The sequence below is a fragment of the Xiphophorus hellerii genome, chromosome 21 (assembly GCF_003331165.1).
Source record: "Xiphophorus hellerii strain 12219 chromosome 21, Xiphophorus_hellerii-4.1, whole genome shotgun sequence".
NCBI classification, from domain to species: Eukaryota; Metazoa; Chordata; class Actinopteri; order Cyprinodontiformes; family Poeciliidae; genus Xiphophorus; species Xiphophorus hellerii.
Window position 1 is genome coordinate 14,572,480 of NC_045692.1, and position 19,156 is coordinate 14,591,635.

Here is a 19,156-nt window from a genome sequence, read left to right on the forward strand (position 1 = left end):
GGAGAGTTGGAACACATGCACCAAATGGCTCAGAACAACCACATCAAGATCCCTTTTATGCTAGTTTCATTGTAAGAACAAACACCAACAGACTTTGTGGCTCAGTTGGCACAGCAGGCGCACCATGTGTAGAGGCTGGTGCCTCTACACACACACACACACACACCCACACACACATATATATATATATATATATATATATATATATATATATATATATATATATATATATATATATATAAATGGTTAATATACACCATTTTTGCACCATTTTTGAATTCGATTCGGGGCGACCATAAAGTCAGTCCGAGGGCGCAAATGGCCCTCGGACTGCATTCGGACTTTCCTGCTGTAAGTTATCAAATTAAGATAGATAAATATTTGGAATATAGCTGTGTCTGTAATGAATCTAAATGATAACTTTACCTTCTTGAATATTTTTTTTAACACGGATATGCGCATATATAGGGCGAAAAACTTGCAGTAAAAGGGCGCTTGTGCTGCAGTTGGACTTCCAGTGACTGCTGCCATGTGGGAAATGAGTGAACTCTCTGACCCCCGCACGTGTCTGCCCGCCACCTGACGTCACACTGTTGCAAGCAGGAGCGCAAAACACTGGGAAGCGCTCGCACCAGGCTTTGCGCCACACGGCCGCTGCGCGACCTTCGCATCCCGCCTTTAAAACATCAACCCGGACAGTGGAAGGAAAATGCGCCTGAACGTGAACTTCCTCTTGTCCCTCCGTTTAAAAACAGTACCGTGTCCCTTTAAAAGCGTCTGACAAAAAGCCCATATGATCCCCGAGCTCCAATCACCAATTCCTTCTGCAAAAGCAGTCTCTGCATTTTTGTCTGTCTGAACGCCACAGCTACACTCTTGAGGGGGGAAAGAGACAGAGGAAAGGGCAAGAAAATAAAATAAAAAAAAAAAACTGCAGAAATGTGACAATCCAACGATCGTTTTCATGGCGACGGGGAAACCGCAGCGAAAGGAGTTATTCTGGGACTCCTTGGAGCCTCGAAGCGCTGGATCAAAATGGTAGGCTGCAGGCTGCATTTTTGTTTATTTTATGTCCCTTTTCTTCACCTCTGCAAGTTGAGTCACTCAGCGGGCCGATTGAACTTAACACACTTCATCATCGTGACGCCCCGTCAGGTTGTTGTTATCCGGGTGTTGCAGCGTTTGCAGAGAAGTTTGCAACTTGTGCACACAGGCTGGAGTTGGAAATCGAGGCTGCCCCTGAAGAGTGCAGCTGCTGCTACAAGAGCTACAGAGATGCGCGGAAGGAGTTAAATTCCTTCATCTCAGGGCGCTTCTGCAACAAACCTCGGGGTCGTGATGGGCGCACATGTTCAGAGGTCGGGGGAAAGTAAAGGGGGCACCTTTTTCTTTTTGTCTGAGCAGCACTTGTGCTTGAATGTTGTCAGGAAAAGATGTGGACGGAGAATCAGCTGAGTAGAGGAAGAAATGTCACTCTCCATGTTTTCAGAACTTAACCTGGTCGCAAATTCTACGCACAGGTGCATCTCTGTAAATTGCAGTAGCATGAAAAAGTGAATTTATTCCAGTAATTCAATTCAGAAACATTTATTTAATTACTGTTATATTCCTTTTGATTAACCACATCTGAACCAGATGTCAGACGTGTCTTTGCAGGGCAGAGGAGGAAAAGGACTGGACTATTTATTTTTACTAAATGTAAAGTTGCTGGTGTTGCTCTTGGATTTATGGTATGTAGGTTACTTTATATAGAGAGATGTCTACATAATACAAATGTCACTTTTTGAACGTACTTACTGAAAAAGAATGTTCTTTCAATGATATTTAGATTTATTGACTTGCACCTGTATATAAATGATTAAACAGAAATTTCTTTACGTCTTTACAAAGAAAGAGGAGGCCTTGCAGTACCTTTCATCTGCTGCTTAATATGATTCATTTTTACCACTTTACATCTGCTGTGCCTGTAAAGAAGTATTGTTTTTAAGATTTACAGAATTAGCAACTCAGATTCTTAGCATATTCATCATTCTTAAAGATTTAAAAACCTTCTAATAAGATGGTAAAGAAAGTGTTGGAGGAACCAACTTTTTATTTAGCTGTTTTAGTTATAGATTAAAACAGCAAGTGGCTGCACACTGCCAGACAGCTTTCCGAAAGGCTTGGAAACTACTGCAAGACAGACAGTTTGTGTATCAAAACAACACTAAATAAGTGCTATAAATACTATCCATATACCCAAGCGTACAGGAAGGAGCGTGGCTGCTCCGGAGTCTGATAGTGAAGCCAATGGTCCGCTCTGGCTCCGGGGTCATTTCAGGATGCCTCATTAGGAAAGCATGTGGAGCTGGATGCAGCGGTGGAGTAATCCCAGCGCATGCTCACATCTGGAGGCTTGGGTTAATATCTGGGTCAGGTCAGCCAGGTCAGCCCTGGTTCTCACTGGGTGGCTTCTGCCAGGAGCTAGGAGGAACAGGGAGTTTGCTTATTGCTCTGGGATTTTTTTCTTCTTCTCTTTTTCTGTTGGAAAGACATGAGAGAGAAACCGCAGCGTGGTTGGTGTGAGTACAGTGATTGTTATCCCTCGCTGATATAAAGATAGTATATCTCTGATTGTTTTTGGTCCTAGATAAATGCTGCAAGTACTTTATGTACCTCAAACAGGGGATTGGTTTCATGTAAAGTCCCTGTTTCTCATTAGCCATAGGTTACATAACTAATGGTTGAATTACATGAGACCACGGAGGCTCTCAAACCAAACCAGATGGAGATGAGGACTACAGTAGTGGTGTAAAACCTGAAGGAGAGGCAAATAGAAACGCTAAATGGTGACAGAAAGAGGCACATTATACAATATTGTAGAAAGATGCAAAGTTAAAATTGAAAAAAAGAGCTGCTACAGAGCCATTGCAGAAAACAAAACAGGCGTAAAATAACAGAAAACAAAATTTCAGAGGAATATTGAATGTGTGCAAATTGTTCTAAAACACAAACTTGCAACATGACGACCCCTAAGGGTTAAAAAAAACTGTCACAAAAAGTGACTTAAAACATCACCATGTCAATTGCAGACAACAGTAGAAAAAGTATATTTATATTTAAGGAAATGAAAGAAGGTTAAAGTTCTTCTGTATTTAGTAGGGTAGTGTGACAAACTTGTCAGAATTTCTCTTCTTATTTGTTTTATTTTACACTAAAATGAATTTTGACATAATTTCTCCACGAAAGGAAAAAATCGGAGCTCTTAAAGCCGTTATTTTTCCTCATGACTGTACTTGCCCGTGTGTGTTAATCAGTCCGTGTTCTCATAGATCGTGATTGCTCAGTGGTAAACATCAGCACACGGATCATGTGCAGGCATGGTAAATATACACTCCCTCTCTTTGGTTTTCATTTAACAGCCCCTAATGTTTTTTTAATAAGCACAAAATGTGAAACTAAGTACACCTCAAACATTCGTGAAACAACAGGGTGTTCTTTCTTTTTAGTATGATTGTGTTTAGAGTATCAGCCATGTAGGTCGTCTCTTTTAAACAGGCCTGAGCAGCTTTTAACTCACTATTCATGGCACTCCTGCCAAGCCATGGACTCGTCTGTCTCTGAGTGCAGGGGGATGAAACCAACATCAGTCTTTGTTAAACCGTTACAGTGCAGCCATTCCTGAGACCTGGCAACAAACGGCAGCAGGCATGCTCCTGTCCTGGTGGGAGATCGGTTTTCTGAGAAACTCTTACCTCCCTGTAGGTGCTGCAGATTTATGCCCCAGAGATTGGGAGCTGTGGACATCGCTACGCAGACAACAAGGTCAAACACAAGGAGACACACATAGCTTATGTAAGGGTTCTTTTGTTCATGTTTCGTCAAATGACATAAGCTTGTTTTAAGGAGGTTACTTTGTTTTTTTACGCTAAGGAAAACACACATTGTTTTTACATGTGACCTTTTTTTTTTTTTTTCTTAAACTCTTGCCGTCCTGTGCGAGAGGCACGTGTCGGAAGGAGAAAAAAAAAGTTGCTGATTTTGACCAGAAACACGGAGCAATTTTTAATTGTTTCCTATATTGGGATTTCTTTCTTTGAAGAGGAGCATATAAAAATCTCAAAACTGAAGTAAATTTTTTGGTGACATGAGGAACCATAGTGATCGCTGCAAGGGACATCGAAGGATAAAAACAAATACTAACAAATAGAACAAACAAATAGATGATTGATAAAATTATCTAACATAAAATGCAATGACATGTTAACAGCACGTTTTCCAGGCACCAGAGACGATGATGCCATCAGTTGCTATTCCACCCTATTTGCTTTTGCTGCTCCTCTTTAGATCTTTGTCTTGCCGTACGACTGGAATGCAGGATGTGATTCTTGCCTCTTATAATTAAAAGTAAGGTTTGAACTCTTCTCTCTTCATGGATAGACAGTCCAGACAGAGTCCTCTGAGATTTGGGGTCAAAGTTCAGAAATTTATTGAACTTTTAAGATGCTAATGAGCTGCTTGCAGTTATGAAAACAGTTTTCATTACATTCATTACATTTATTCTGTTGTTTTTCTACTATTCTTGATTGTTTTAGTTATTTGCCCTCTAAGAATCTCCCCCATAGCTCAGAAAAATTAATCCAATTCGTTTTTGCTTAGTGTGTTTGAGATGATTTAAACTTTAGACCAATGTCAAACATAAACCAGTAGAGAATCCACCTGACGTCTGCTTGTTTGAAACAAATACCGTACAAGAAAGCAGGCGGATTCAGAGAGCTCAGCACTCACCTAGCTGATTATAAGAAAACAAGAGAGCTGTGCAGTGAAGGAATGGAAAGCATAATCCATTTGCAAAGCAAAGCTAACAATTCTTGTGAAACAAAAACACAGATTGTTCCCTGGCAGCTAAATTTGAAATCAAAAACTATTCGAAACAAATTGAGAAGCCTGCACAAGGTAAACATGCAGGATGAGGTCTAACTATAACAAAAAGAAAATATTGTAGAGTAAGCAATGATTGAAGTGGTATTCACCAATGAATTACAAACCTAGATTGAAGCCAGAACATGATGCTGGAGATTTGGTCTAGTACTGTTACTTGTCATGGTTCTGATGCAAATGTCTGCTGTCTTAACTGATGATGCAAATTTATCTGGATTTGACTGACACAATCTTATGGCAAATATTGCACTTGGCTTTTCTGTTAGTGTCATCAAAAATAATCAATCCATCAATCACTTGGAAAAGATTACTTGTAAAAATCAGTTTTTTTTCTGCCTTTCCACGTGAATAACAGAACTTGTGTGTTATGTAACTTATCTATTTTAAATAACAGCTTAGAATGTAAATCTGAGTAACTGAGAAAACAGGGCATTTTTTAATCTGGCACCATGATTTTGCTTTTTGCTCACTGGTTGTTGCTTTAGAAAGCCGATGCTCTTATTTTTTCTTCTCTGTCCTTTCTGACCTTCTCATGAAATATGTCAGCGGTATCCAAACTTACACACAGACACACGTTACTGACGGACTTGAGCGATTGCTCTGAAGAGGAGCTCTTTATTTCAAGATATGAAACAGATGATAAATATATTACAACATGTCTCAGTTGATGTCTGTTAGGACTGCCTGCACTCTATGTCTTCTGCAATTGTCTATGATAACCATCTTTATTGGTAGATGTTCACCTTTTGTGCGATTTGAGTTTTAAAAAAAATTAACAGTTTTGAGTCAGGCTTGATTTTTGTTCACTGTGGCTATTGATACAATGCCTTGCAAAAATATTCAAGTTACAACAAACTTTTGTATTTTACTTGGATTTTATGTGATAGACCAACTCAATCCCAGTTATAATTGTGAGATGGAAGATAAACCATGTGTCAGAATGGTGCAGTCAAAGTCTAGACCTCACTCCAATCGAGAATCTGAGGCAAGTCTTGAAAATGAATAGTTAAGGACATTCTTCATCCACTCTGACTGAGCGTGACCTGCCATTAAGCGAATCTGGTAAAAATGGGCAAAACCTATAAAGTAATTTCAAAGACTTGCAGCAGCGAAATGTCTTCTCATAGGGGCTGAATACAAATGCAAGCCACATTTTTTCTATTTTTCCTTTTCATTTATTGTATTTCACAATCTTGCACCAGTTTTGAAAAGTCCAATAAAAGTACTTTGAGGTTTGTATTGTAACGTGTCAAACTGTGATGGGATAATGAATGCCTCTGCGAGGCACTTTATGTGTTTGGAGACACACATTAATCCCGGCAGGTTTTTACCGTCCTTGTTTGCTATTGCAAGTGGGTGTGTCGTGCAGGCTGCAGTGTGCTGGTTTGGGAACAGTGTGTTATGACTCCAGCAGGGCAGTGTTGTGTGAAGCAATGTGGCGTGTGGAAGAGATGCCAGGCTGCACCACGGGCCCCTCTCTCTTGGCCAGGTTTCCTGACTCAGCGCTTCCTATACCAGACCACTGGCCCAGACACAGGCTTCCTGGCAGAGCATCAATGTGGACGCTCCTGTCCCGGTGCGCTATTCTCTAGCCCTTCTCAGCCTGTGTGGGGCTCCTTTTGATTATCCAGCTCGCTCATCATCTCAGCTGCCTGTTGATGCCTCCTTTCAATGTGGCTTTGCATTAAGCAACACTTGCTCACACACGCTGTCCTCAGCTTCATCCAACAGCATTCGGTTTGTTCAAAAGACACGCGTCCCCTGCGGCCAAACCTGTCCCACACATGCTGTCAAATGTTTCCATCGCGGATGTTGTCCAACATGCTGCTCCTGCTGGGTTCTTGTCCTTATTTTTGCCTGTGTTCCCCCAATTTCATGCTCGGCTAAACTCGTATCACAGTTAGATTGGCTTGTCACCTGTGGTTGTATTAACATATAGATGGAAACGTGTTTTAAATCCAACAGTGTGAGGTGGTGGAGCTCCAACAAGGCGAGACTTGGCTGAGTCCAAATCTCCAGAATAGGATGGAGCAAAACCCACAGTGGGGAGTGATGGGAGATTGGATGTCAGGGATTAGCGCAGCAGGAATGCTGATAATATTGTCTTTATTAATTGCAGCCAGCAGTGAGTAATGTGGTTAGACAAGTAAAATATTTGAATAGACTGAAGGGTGTAAAATAATTAGCTCAAGTGGAGGAGAGGGGAAAAACCAGCAGCAAGTTGTGAAGGTTTTTTTTTTTTGTCCTTTATCTGATATGATTCTTCATTTCACCAGAAATAGTCTAATTTCATGTGCTTTAGCATCTTAGCTAATGAGTTTGGTGATCAAAACTATTATTTAGGTGTTTAAAGACCAGGATAAAATTCTGAACTTTCTGGTCAGTTTTACTGCATTCGTAAAAAGAAAAGGGTTTAAATATTGGCTTTCCGTGAGGTTCTAACAGTATGCTTATCTTCACTAAAGCACTTTGTTGTCATGGTATCAACACAAGTATTTAAGATTACATAGTGGCTTCCATTTGAAAATACTTTACAGTGCGCATTTTACAACTAAAATGGCTTAATAAACTCCTGAGAAAAAAAAACTTTTTTGGAATCGTTTTCCGAATTACATGCAAATGCTGAAAACATTAAGAGTCCTTCGCAAACTAACTAGGAAGTTTCCCTCCTCACCACTCTTGTTTAGCCAAACCAGACAGCAGCTGAGGAGTGAGGCATGAATCAGAGTTCACATCTTTGAACATTCAGGTCTACAACAGTCAGCAAGCAAGGAGCTGCTCCGATGAGCACACAGAGGACGCCGCATCAGTCATTACTCTGATGACTTTTTAATGACTGTCTGATTGGACTCCATCATGAATGACGTGCCCTTGTCCCCTTTTGTTTGCTTTGTGATCTACTTCCTTCCAAGTCGAAGCGCTCTGATGTAACTGTGAGCCCAAAAACTCGCTGCTGTAAACTGTTACTGTCCCGCACAGAGAGTTTGCAGCCAGAGCCGTCATAGTTCCGTTCTGAAATCCCCTCATGATGACTAAGGGATATTCGTCTGTGTGCGTAGAGGCGGGCACTGCTCCCCTGCCATCTCTGTGTACCACCAAGCGAGATGAGGCCTGACACGATGCCCGCTCTCCTTCCTCTGGGTGTCAGTCATGTCAGCCCATGCTGCGCCCCTCCGCCGGAGAGCGCGCTGTGAGTAGGGCTGCTGAGTGTGCTCTTTGAAGGGCTCTCTGGGTCAAAGCAGCAAGTAACGTCAGCCTTCCTTATTCATAGAATACATGTCTGCATTTTGCTGGCTGAACGTATTTGTGAATGTGTAAGATGGTTTATCGAGCTTGCTGGGGATTTGAGGAGGTCAGTGTGAGTTGAGTTGTGCTGCAAATTGATTGCAGTTTGAAAGACCGTGTGCTCTGTAAAGATGTGAAAGCACAACATTTATTTTTAACCCATGAAGTTCCTGTTAAAATGTCATTATAAGCCCTAACAACCTGACAACAATCTCATAAAACTACAGCTGCAACAATTTTGAAGTAGACACTTCGAGCCCTCTTTTCCCAGCACTTTATTTAGCATTTAGCATTTATTGCTAAATAAGGTATTTAGTATTATTGCTAAATGCCTTATTGTAGCTTTTAGTATTTCCAACTGGAAATAGCACCCTCCATAAAAGAGATTAGCTATTTGGATGATTTACACAGTATTAACTCCAAACAAGAGTCTCTGTTTTTATTCCTTAGAAGTTGGATTTTTACTTCAATTGAGATTTCTAAAAGGTAGCCATCTTTTTCACATTAAAAACTCAAAGGATCAAACAAGGCCATTTAGATTAACCATGCTGAGACTTCCTGTTTTCTGCTTGAGTCTCACTCTCCAAATAGCAGCCTGAATGAACCGCACATATGCATCTGCAGAAAATAGAGTTTAAATAACTTCTTGGAACCTTTAATGTTTCCTCTGACTTCATTTTTACAGCGTACTTTGGAACATGTGAAACTTGTGCCTGTCTCTAACACATGTAGTCTAACGTTTGTTTGTGTTGGTTAAATGAATTACAGTGTGGTCAGATCTTCAGCGTTTTGCATATTCTTGCCCATTTGATATTATTAAATTTAAGGTCTATAAAATGTCTGCGAAACTGTATGGAAGTTGCCAAAAGCTGGGAACTATTTGCAGCTTTCCCAATTATTTTCTAATAACACATACCATCTACTGTGTGAACACAGAATTAAGCAGATTTAACACTTAGCTCATTCTGCGGTGCATTCACTTACACTTGGACATTTTATATTTACCCATTTAATCACAATAGTTTTATATGCCGTATGTGTTTGGATTCCACAGTGCATTAAAGTCCCAGCCCTAATTTAGAAACATTTTTAACCTTCTGAACATTGATAATGTGTGTTTCTTTTTAATTGTGGTCATCTCAAATTATGAATCCTAAAGGTTCTGTGCTTAAGGCAGCTTTATGCAAAATTATATTTGTTTGACCACCTAGCAATTCACGTGTAATTTGAAGCAACATATAGAGCTTTTGAGTAAAGATCACACCAAGGCGGGTTCTGTTTGAGGAGGCAGAGTATAGTGTGTGCAGGCAGAGAAAGCTTTAACCCCCTGCAATGCCTTATCTCAGAGATTTCCTCTTGCCTGAGTACAACCTGCCCTCCCTCGCACTATTGATGCGTTCATGACTCTGACATTGGCCTTTGCTACTGGCTCAGCAAGCAAATGAGATAGACTGGCTGGATGCTGCTTGTTTGTTATATCTTTTGGTTTGTGCAGGAAGAAGATGTTAAAATGAATAATTCATAAAGATTAAGGTACTATCTGTTAAATGGCAACAGCAGAGACCTCACACAGACTGTTGTTTGGATTTGGACACCAGAGTTGGAGTCGTAAATCCACCTGGGCCCAGACCTGGACTGGGCCCAACAAACGGCCCTGGCGCTTTTGGCCATGGCGGCCCACCATGATTATTTATACGACACGTGAAGGCACACCACATATAAGACTATATATGTGCAGATTGTGTTGTTTGAAAGGTTAAAATAAATCATAGCAGCCTGCAAAGAAAAGAGTAGCCATGTAAAAAAAAAAAGGATACTAACACAACTCAGTATTATTTGAAAACAAAAGCTGTGAAGGTAATATTCTCTCTCACACACATCTGTACACAAATGACAAACACACTCCTTATGAATGCTTCAAGTCTGACTGAACAAAATAACTCTTGTATTTTCTATGTTAAGTATTTCAACACTTTAGCTACAATTTCCCCAGACAATAGTGAAGATGTGTGTCGAATCTATTTTTAGAATTTTTAATTATATTACTTCTAACTTTCTTCTTTTTCTTAGTTTTTCACATTTTCTCTTTTAATTTACTATTATTACTGTTATTAGGTTAGCTCAAATGACAAAATCTGACAAGTTTAGTCAAAGGAGAGTGGAGTGGCTCAGAGATTTAATTAGATTAGCTCAATGTCCTTCAAGAAAATAAACCAATCTGCTGTAATGACTGACAAAAATAGTTTATTATGCTTTTATGGTTAAAATACGGCCGCCCCAGGCCAGCCTATAGATGTGAGTTAGCCCCATTGCTGCTGCGCCAGGTGACCAGTCCACCCCTCCTTGAGCCCCCTGGTGCAAGGTGTGGGAGAAAAGTGGCCTTCCCGGTAGTGAAATTAACAAGAGGAGCTTCATCTTCACACTTTGGATCAGGTCCAGTTGAGCCGAGACCGTGCCAGAGTCAAACCATCCATCCTGACTTGGCTGATCCAGCAGAGGTTTCCACATGGTGCTTTTAATCACTTTGACTGACACGCTCACTGTGGGTCCTTCTTGCACTTTGGTGTCAAAGTAACATCTGAAGGTAACGAGTGCAGCAGTAAATTAACTACAACATGATAAGTTCTCTTTTTTTTGCCCTCTCTCTTAAGTAATGCAGGCTCCACTCAGGCAGAGCTGTAATTTTGTGCATCATCCATCACAGCTGCAACCCAACTGGATTAAACATGAAGTGCCAGAAGAGTCAGAAACTTAAGCTTTCAATCAAAGGAGTCTTGTCATATCTTATGCACTTCATTAGCTTTCTGGAATATTTTTTTTCTTTAGAATCTGGCTATATTTGACAAGTGGCACGTACCTGCATAAAGTGCTTTGACCTTGAATGTTGCAGCTTTTAAACGAAAGGCTTGAAATGAATTAAAAGGACTTCTGCCTCTCAGTGGTTAAATTTATTAGACTGCAGAGCTTCTATCTTTCCAATTAAGTTATTTGAATTTGAAAATATGCATGGCAGCACATGCATGCAAACATCTGTCAGTGCATTGACTTTATAATCTTAGTTAACTTCTCCAGCATTTTTTTTCATACAGATTTATGACTAATGTCTGAAAATATCTTAAATTCAGGCCTTTATCATAAAACGAAAAAATTATCATGTTTTTCTCGCAAATTTGCACATTTTTGACTTCAGAGAATAATATCCAAGTTTTTTCTTGTACATATGTAATCCTTTCAAAATTTCACAATTTTTGGCAGACATTTATTGTGGTATTAAAGTAGTCCATGGCCACATGCTTGTTTTTTCTTTTCTCTTCAAAGTATTTGATTGTTGGCAGAGGATCGAGATACACAAAATTTGACCACAAAGCAGATTACCAGCCCTACTTCCTCAAAACCTTTGAATGCATAAAGTGCAGGAAAATGCTAAGCTTCTAGCTTGTGTTGCTCCTAGTTGTTAGCAACAATTTGAATCCTTATTTTCCAATTTGCAACTAGAAAAAGAAAGTTGAATGCAGTGACGTTTACTGATCAGAGCTCAGATTTCCAAGGAAGTGAACAAAAATCTGTTCCTAATATATCTTGTGAAGTCCACTCTGCTAGTCCATAATGGACTTCCAGGTTCATCCTGTCCAACCTTCACAGACCAAGATTAAACAAAAACACCTGGTGAGACGCGATTGCATCTGAAATGAAGTTAGTGTGAATGTGTGCTCATGTCAGCATGCTCTCAGCAGCTCGATCATCATGATGCAGACAAGCATGTCGAGCCCTTAGCAAGTGAGAGATTAAGCATTTGTAACCTTTTTATTGCGCAAGATGATTTCATATTCAGGATTTCTTTGCCATACAACAACTCTCCCTTTTACTAATACACATCCCTAGGATTAAAATGTTCTGCATCAAAGTGAAGAATGATTTTATGGGACTTAACTGTGTCAGCTTCGAAAGCTGCTTTGTGAAACGGGCCCTTTGAGGCCCTTACAGTGCAGGGGAATCCTGTCACATTGCTGTCTTGGACCAGTGATAAAATAATCTGTGATTGAACTGTGAGTGGGATGCTTTGATTGAAGCCAGTATAATTGTCGCCCTGTGTCGTGGTGCACGGGTAATCTCCGTTACTGAGTTTGTCTCAGGTCGAGCCACGTATGAATAATGTAGAGTGAGGCATCTGACTGAGAGGCTGGTTAAAGGAGGCGCTCCTCTGATGATGGCAAACAAGCTCTCTGACATTTCTGAGGGAAGCAGAAGGAGAAAGAAGAGGAGATGGACAGAGAGAGATCATGGGAGTTGGATTAGAGTTTATGCTCAGTTTGTTTGGTTACAGTATGATGAGACATGATAGTTGTTTCCTGCTGAATTAGGCTCTTATAAAGCATCCGTCTGTTTGAAACTAAGTTCATTATAAAATGACCAAAATCCCTTTGTCATTCGGGAATCTATTGATTATTACTCAGACCATCTGTGTTTGAATGTTTTTGTTGCAAACAAAAAGCAGTGCAGCAATTTTTGTTTATGGATGAATCTGTGATGGAATCCTTTTTTTTGTTGTTGTTTTTTTTGTAGATCTGTGTAAAACTTGCTGGTTTGAATTTCTGTGCTGATTATTTGTTTTCATTGCTGACCATCTGACACTAAAACTGATCTTAAGTCTGACTTGAGTTACACATTGGATAACGCTAGCCTGAGCTTGACACATTTAAAAACATTTGGTTCACACAGTTTTTTGTAAAACTAATAATTCCTTTTGTAATTGTGACATTACGGTGCCTGGCCTTTGTATTTTCTGTAAGATTTGTTTCTATCATGATTTGCTCTTCTACATAGCGGCAGATTAAAATTTAAGTCTTTGTTCTGAGGTTACTTTGCTTCTTTTCCCTATTTGCTTTTGGATGAAATATGAGGAGAGATTTCTAACGGTTTCTTTTTAATTTTTGATGGTTCAACTTTTCACTGTGGTGTTGGATTCTTATGACATAAGATTGTAGTGAAATAACCCCTTTTCCACACAACAGGTTGTGAACAGTTTTGTGTTGAATTTTAAATTCATTTTGTATAAATCAAGTTGACTGACTATATGAAAAGACATGTGAATAGAAGATTAATCTTGGCCATATAAATATAAGGTGATGTGAATAAAACTGTCTGAAAAGCACTCAAAATCTGAATCTGTTGGACCAGTTAGATTATTATATTAAACAAAAGTAGAAATATTTTGTATTAAACATTTTTTGTTTTTTGGACTGACAAAAACTTGGTGGCACCTTCCTTTCCCAATCAGCTTAAAGAAATAAAATCCAACAATTTTGTTTTTTTTAAACATTTATACCCAACTTCCAATCCAGGCCTTCAGCTTGGTTGCTTTGGTTTTTAAATCCCTGAAGATAGACCAGGTCATTATTGACTTTGGAGTGAAACCTCCACTTTAAAATTTACAACTGTGGCATTTTACCCTCCGGCAATGTCTGAAGCCTTGTGCTGAGAGAGATATCCCAATCTTTGTTCCTCTCATTCTGAGTTCAATTTAGCAGTTCAGAACTATGAATAAATCTAAAACTACATAATTGAATTCCTCGAATGGAGCGGATTCTCAAGGTTAGGAGAGAATGCAAATCTATTTCTCAGCCTGAACAATGACAACGAAGCATCATAAATCCTAAAGAGGAAAATATGTGATGAAAAATGGTGCAAAGAACAGAAAATGGCACATTTCATCCCCCATCCAGAATTGAATCTGCTACATAGAAGTTTGTTATTGTTTTAAGTTAATGTCATTATGTCATGGTAATTTAGCTGGATCATTTGCAGCATTTAGTATAAGCAAAGTTCGAATCAGCGCATTTTAAATTACTCCTGAATCCTAATATCTATTTGTTTATCTATTTGAGGATTAGCAAGTATTTATTCAACAATGTTTCCCTAATTATTTCTCCTGACATGTTTTGTTGTGTGCATGATTCGTCTTCCCTTGGGGAGAGTGCACCGAGTGGGTGTGCTGCTGGAGCCGACTAATAGGAGGAGGAATGGCATTGAATACCAATTCACAGGCCGGTCAGTCCTTGCAGAGAGACCAGACACTGTGTTTTTGTCTGGTGTGTGTGGGTTTGGTGGAAGATTGGACATCCCATGTGTGTGCTGTGTTCGTGTGTGTGCGCGGCCGCCTGCACTCTGTTTGCTTGCTGCTGTGTCCTCAGTCACATCCCGTCTGGATCGAAACCCTGCCCTTCCTGTGCTAAAATAAACCCACCTTGGGATGTCGAGGACCTTGCACAGAGTGCTGATTGTTACACCTTTGATTTCTCCCCGACTTGGGTCACACTCTGCTTGCAGCCCTACACTTTAAAGCATGCACAGAAACTGGCATGAGAGTTTATTTTAGCAACATTTACTTAATTATTTGATTTGACTTTTTGGATCACAGGAATTGACAGAGTTTTACTGTTCTTGTTCATTTCCTTTTGTCTTCATGCTTTCCTATCAATATTAGTTTGCACATAATTTATTGCCTATTGATTTATTGCTCTTCTGATTTTGTGGTAAACAGGAAAACACCTAAAAAAAACACTAAAGAAAAAACTTTAGACAATATAACTTTATTACATACAGCTTTTAAAAAAAACTTCCTTTCCTATAAACGGCCCTAATCAGAGAAACTCAATGGCTGAAATATTACTTATATGAGATGTTGTACTTTTAAAAATGAATGAATTAATTATGTGTGGCTTCATACTGAATTTTTTTATTGTACTGTATTTTGAGTTGGGAGATTTTATTACCAGAAATGTAGCAAAAAATGAAGCAAACATTTCAAAATTTCTGCTTGGACCAATGGCTAAGTTGTAATTACAGAAATTAATAGGCATATTTCTAGACTTGGGTTATAGTCTGCAAATATGTTTCACTCTTCTCAACTGTTTTTGCTCCAACACAAAAACACAAACGCCCACCCCCACACACAGATTCAGTTTGGTCAAATATATTCTGAGCAATTTATCTACTGGAAATATAAGCTAAATTAAGAGACACCAGCTCACCTAACATGCGTGTTTTGGGCAGGACGAGGTGTACTGAGTGACTCCAAGCCATGCAGAAACATTCAAGGCAGAAACATTGTCATGAAAACTAGGACCTTCTTACTTCAAGGCAACAATTGTAACTACTCACGCTTCTTAAACAACCTTTAATTTAATTTAGTAAGTTGCAATGGGCAAAAGCATGAATCATACAAGACAGTGATTCTTAAAGAACAGAGCTGGGAATCCATAGTTTTGTCTTTTTTTTCTGTCACATAAATTCCTTTTATGTGAATTTTGAAGAACTCTTTGTCTCTATTTTGGTTTCAGCTCATAGTGGAGAAGACCACAGACTTCCCCTCTGCTGAGTTCTCTCTGGTGGAGGATGTGGCTCTGCACTTCACCTGTTTGATGGACAGGCTGAATGAGCAGCGCCTCTTCCAGCCTGACCTCTGTGATGTGGACATCGTGTTGGTGCGCCAGCGCAGCACCTTTCCTGCCCACAAGGGAGTACTGGCAGCCTACAGCCCCTTCTTCCACTCTCTTTTCGCCCAAAGCAAACAGCTGCGGCGCGTGGATCTGTCTCTGGACGCCCTGACCTCTCAGGGCCTCCAGCAGATCCTCAACTTCATTTACACCTCCAAGCTGCTGGTGAGCAGCAGCACCGTCCGTGACGTGTTGAACGCTGCCACCGTGCTTCAGATGAGCGACATCGCGGTGTCCTGTCGAGATCTCCTCAGCAGCCACTCGCTGAGAGCCACCTGCAGAGAGATGGCCAATCAGGAAGGGTTCTCTCCAGCTGAGATGCCTCCCTGCCAGCTGTACCGGGAGATCAAGCAGGAGTCTGAGCTTGGCAGGGTTTACACGAGAGAAGGCAGCAGCCCGTTCTCCATCAGAGTGGAAGAGGTGGGAAAGATGGCTGCCCAGACAAAGCAGTACTACCAGGAAGAGGATGGTCCAGGTGGTGGAGCCAGCACGGGTGTGGCCACTCTCTGTAAAGTGGAGGGCGGCGGAGAGGAGTCAAAACCAGCGGATGGTCACACCTCCTTCAACAGGGATCAGATCATTGTTGAAGTCAACCTCAACAACCAGACCCTGAACGTCTCAAAGGGATCCGATGGAAAATCTTCCACAATCACAGAACCCATGTTTGGCCGTTGTCATGAAAACGAGAGAGACTCTGAGGGTGATGAGGACGATGAGATGGAGAATGGTGATGGGCATGAAGAGGAGGGCGATGAAGATCTAAAGAGGACAGACATACTGGGGCATACCAGTGGAGAGGAAGATGAGGAGGACGAGGAGGAGGAGGAGAACACCCTAAACATTCCTGGACTGGAGCAGCCCACCGTAATGGATCGACCTCGCCGGGGAACCAGAGCCTTAGCCGTGGTGGGCACCACTGCTATGCGTCAGACGCTCGCAGAGGCCACCTTGACCAATCAGCGCCAGGGCGGGAAGAAGGCACTGGATGCAGAGGGCCTAGGTCAGAAGGTCAGGCTGGAGGAAAAGCAACACTTCCCGTGTAAAAAATGCCCTCGCATCTTCAACAACCGCTGGTACCTGGAGAAGCACATGAACGTCACACACAACCGCATGCAGATCTGCAACAACTGTGGGAAGCGCTTCCTGTTGGAGAGTGAGCTGCTGCTGCACCAACAGACGGACTGTGAGCGGAGCATCCAGGTATGAACTGTTTATGCTCTCACCTTTCAGAGTTCAGATTACGGGGAAGTGGAAGGAAAGGCAGAACTGGCTTTCAAAGTTATTTGCAAAATTCTGAAAATGTGGCATTTACTCGTATTCAACCATCTGTGCCAGTACTTTGTGTAACCACCTCTGCTGCCATTACAGTTGCAAGTCTTTTTGTGTTTGATCGAGACAGAGCAATGTTTATTTTTGCAAAATGGAGAGTGTCTGTAAACATAAATTTTCAAGCCTTCTAACAAATTCTTGGTTAGGCTTTTAACCCCTCAAACATGTCAAACCCTAATAAACCCAGTAATCACAACATCTCCTCTTCTTCGCTGTGTGCTTTGAAAGTGTGTGACCTGTGGAAAGGCTTTCAAGAAGCTGTGGTCGCTGCACGAGCACAACAAGATTGTCCACGGCTACGCGGAGAAGAAGTTCTCATGTGAGATCTGTGAGAAGAAATTTTACACCATGGCTCATGTCAGGAAGCACATGGTCGGTGAGTGACACTGCCATCAACTATCTCCTTGGGTCACTTCATTCCCTTGTGTACTTTGGGCTTCCTCCTCTACAGCTTTTTAATTGTTAAGCAGGATTTGTTTTGGGTGTTGCTTTCCTTTTCCACTTTTTCTGAAGGATAAGCATCTTACTTTCCCAGACTGCTTGTGTACATCCATCCAAGAATATCTTGCATGTATTATCTGTTGTTCATACTTACAGTGCCTGTAAAAAGTATGCACGTATGCAAGTATGTTTTAACAAATTAGTTATGGTTAACAGATTTTGATTTTTTAAAAAATAAAAATAAATAATCCTTCAATGTTAAAGCAACAACTGATTTCTACCAAAATGATGACAATTAAATATAAAACATAACATTAGAGTTTGTATAAAAGTCACCCCGTTGAAGTCAGACTTTTATAGATTCACCTTTAGTGTAGAGTCTGTGAGTAGGTCTGAGTCAAACTTGCACTTCTGGATGGTGAAGTTTTACTCACTTTTTCCATCCAAAACCGTTTGATCTCTGTCAAGTGTAGCCACAAATTCTCAATCGGATTGAAGTCTGGGTGTGTTTTTAATGTTTGTGTATTTTGTTGTTTGTGTAGCCCATACGAAGGACATGCCGTTTACCTGTGAAACGTGTGGAAAGTCGTTCAAGCGCAGCATGTCCCTGAAGGTCCACTCTCTGCAGCACTCAGGAGAGAAACCCTTCAAGTGTGAGGTTTGAGATCCCCTTTTCAGTGCTGTAGGAGTTTTTAGAGTATCAAGAAATGACTATGGTGGTGAAATCCAGCTTTTCTAGCCTTTTATTACAGTTCCCTTAATACAAAAAGGATTCCAGTTATTGCAGCTTTTGTCTTTGTTGCATGTCTGTTCTATTAAAAATCCTATTTTACAATAGTCCATCAAAACAGCCTCTAATCTGATGTTGACCACGTTGGTTTGACTGATCACTGCCTCCTCCAGAAGTGATTTTTAGAAGATTGATCAAGTGTGTCCACTCTGTGTCATTTCAGAGCTGCAGCGAGCGCTTCCAGTACAAATACCAGCTGCGTTCACACATGAGCATCCACATCGGACACAAGCAGTTCATGTGTCAGTGGTGCGGAAAGGACTTCAACATGAAGCAATACTTTGACGAGCATATGAAGACGCACACTGGTAAGTCACCTTTGCCACACTTTTAAAGTTTTTATTGTATGTGTTCCAGAGTTATTTCATAGTTTGGGGAAGAATTACATGTATACTCTTGTCAACAATTGTCAGTTTTTCTCATATTTTATTTATTTATTGTTAGTTTTCCTCTACATATACCATTCGTATGTTGTCCACAAACTCTAATTTTGTTTTTCTTCTCTTCTTGGTTAGTCCCCTACGTGGTTTGCGGGAATCTGTAGACAGGATTTTTTATGACGTTTTTTTCTGTATTGGCTGTCCTCATGCCGCTAATCCATAAAGAGCAGATTGGTGTAGTTTATTCGTAATATGTGTCCTATCGCCCGATTCTCAGAGCTGTGAATCTCAGCCACTCCTCCAGTTACTATGAGCCTCCTTGTTGCTTCTATGAGTTGTGTTCAATTTAAATCCTAATGAAATATGTTGAAAGTTGTAGATGTGGCAAAATGTTTATCAAAACCTTTGCAAGCCACAATAGAAACACACTTAACAGTAAATACCAATCTTGAATAAAAGGCGGGGGGTAAATAAACCTTTGAAATTAGACTCATTGGACATTTCTTCAAGTTATC

The 19,156-nt window shown here is 40.5% G+C and overlaps 1 protein-coding gene across 2 annotated transcripts in view; it reads left to right on the forward strand.

Moving 5' to 3' along the window:
* The first annotated feature begins 363 nt into the window (after positions 1-363).
* Positions 364-19,156, forward strand: part of zbtb47b (zinc finger and BTB domain containing 47b) — a 29,300-nt gene continuing 10,507 nt past the window's right edge. For both annotated transcript variants that reach the window (XR_004337360.1, XM_032551529.1), the window contains exons 1-5: positions 364-1,038; positions 15,546-16,901; positions 17,259-17,406; positions 18,014-18,129; positions 18,425-18,569. Coding sequence is in view for 1 of the 2 variants with exons in the window: in XM_032551529.1 (XP_032407420.1) it covers positions 1,036-1,038; positions 15,546-16,901; positions 17,259-17,406; positions 18,014-18,129; positions 18,425-18,569 (1,768 nt within the window). In the remaining variant the exon portion in view is untranslated. The remainder of the gene's footprint in view (positions 1,039-15,545; positions 16,902-17,258; positions 17,407-18,013; positions 18,130-18,424; positions 18,570-19,156) is intronic.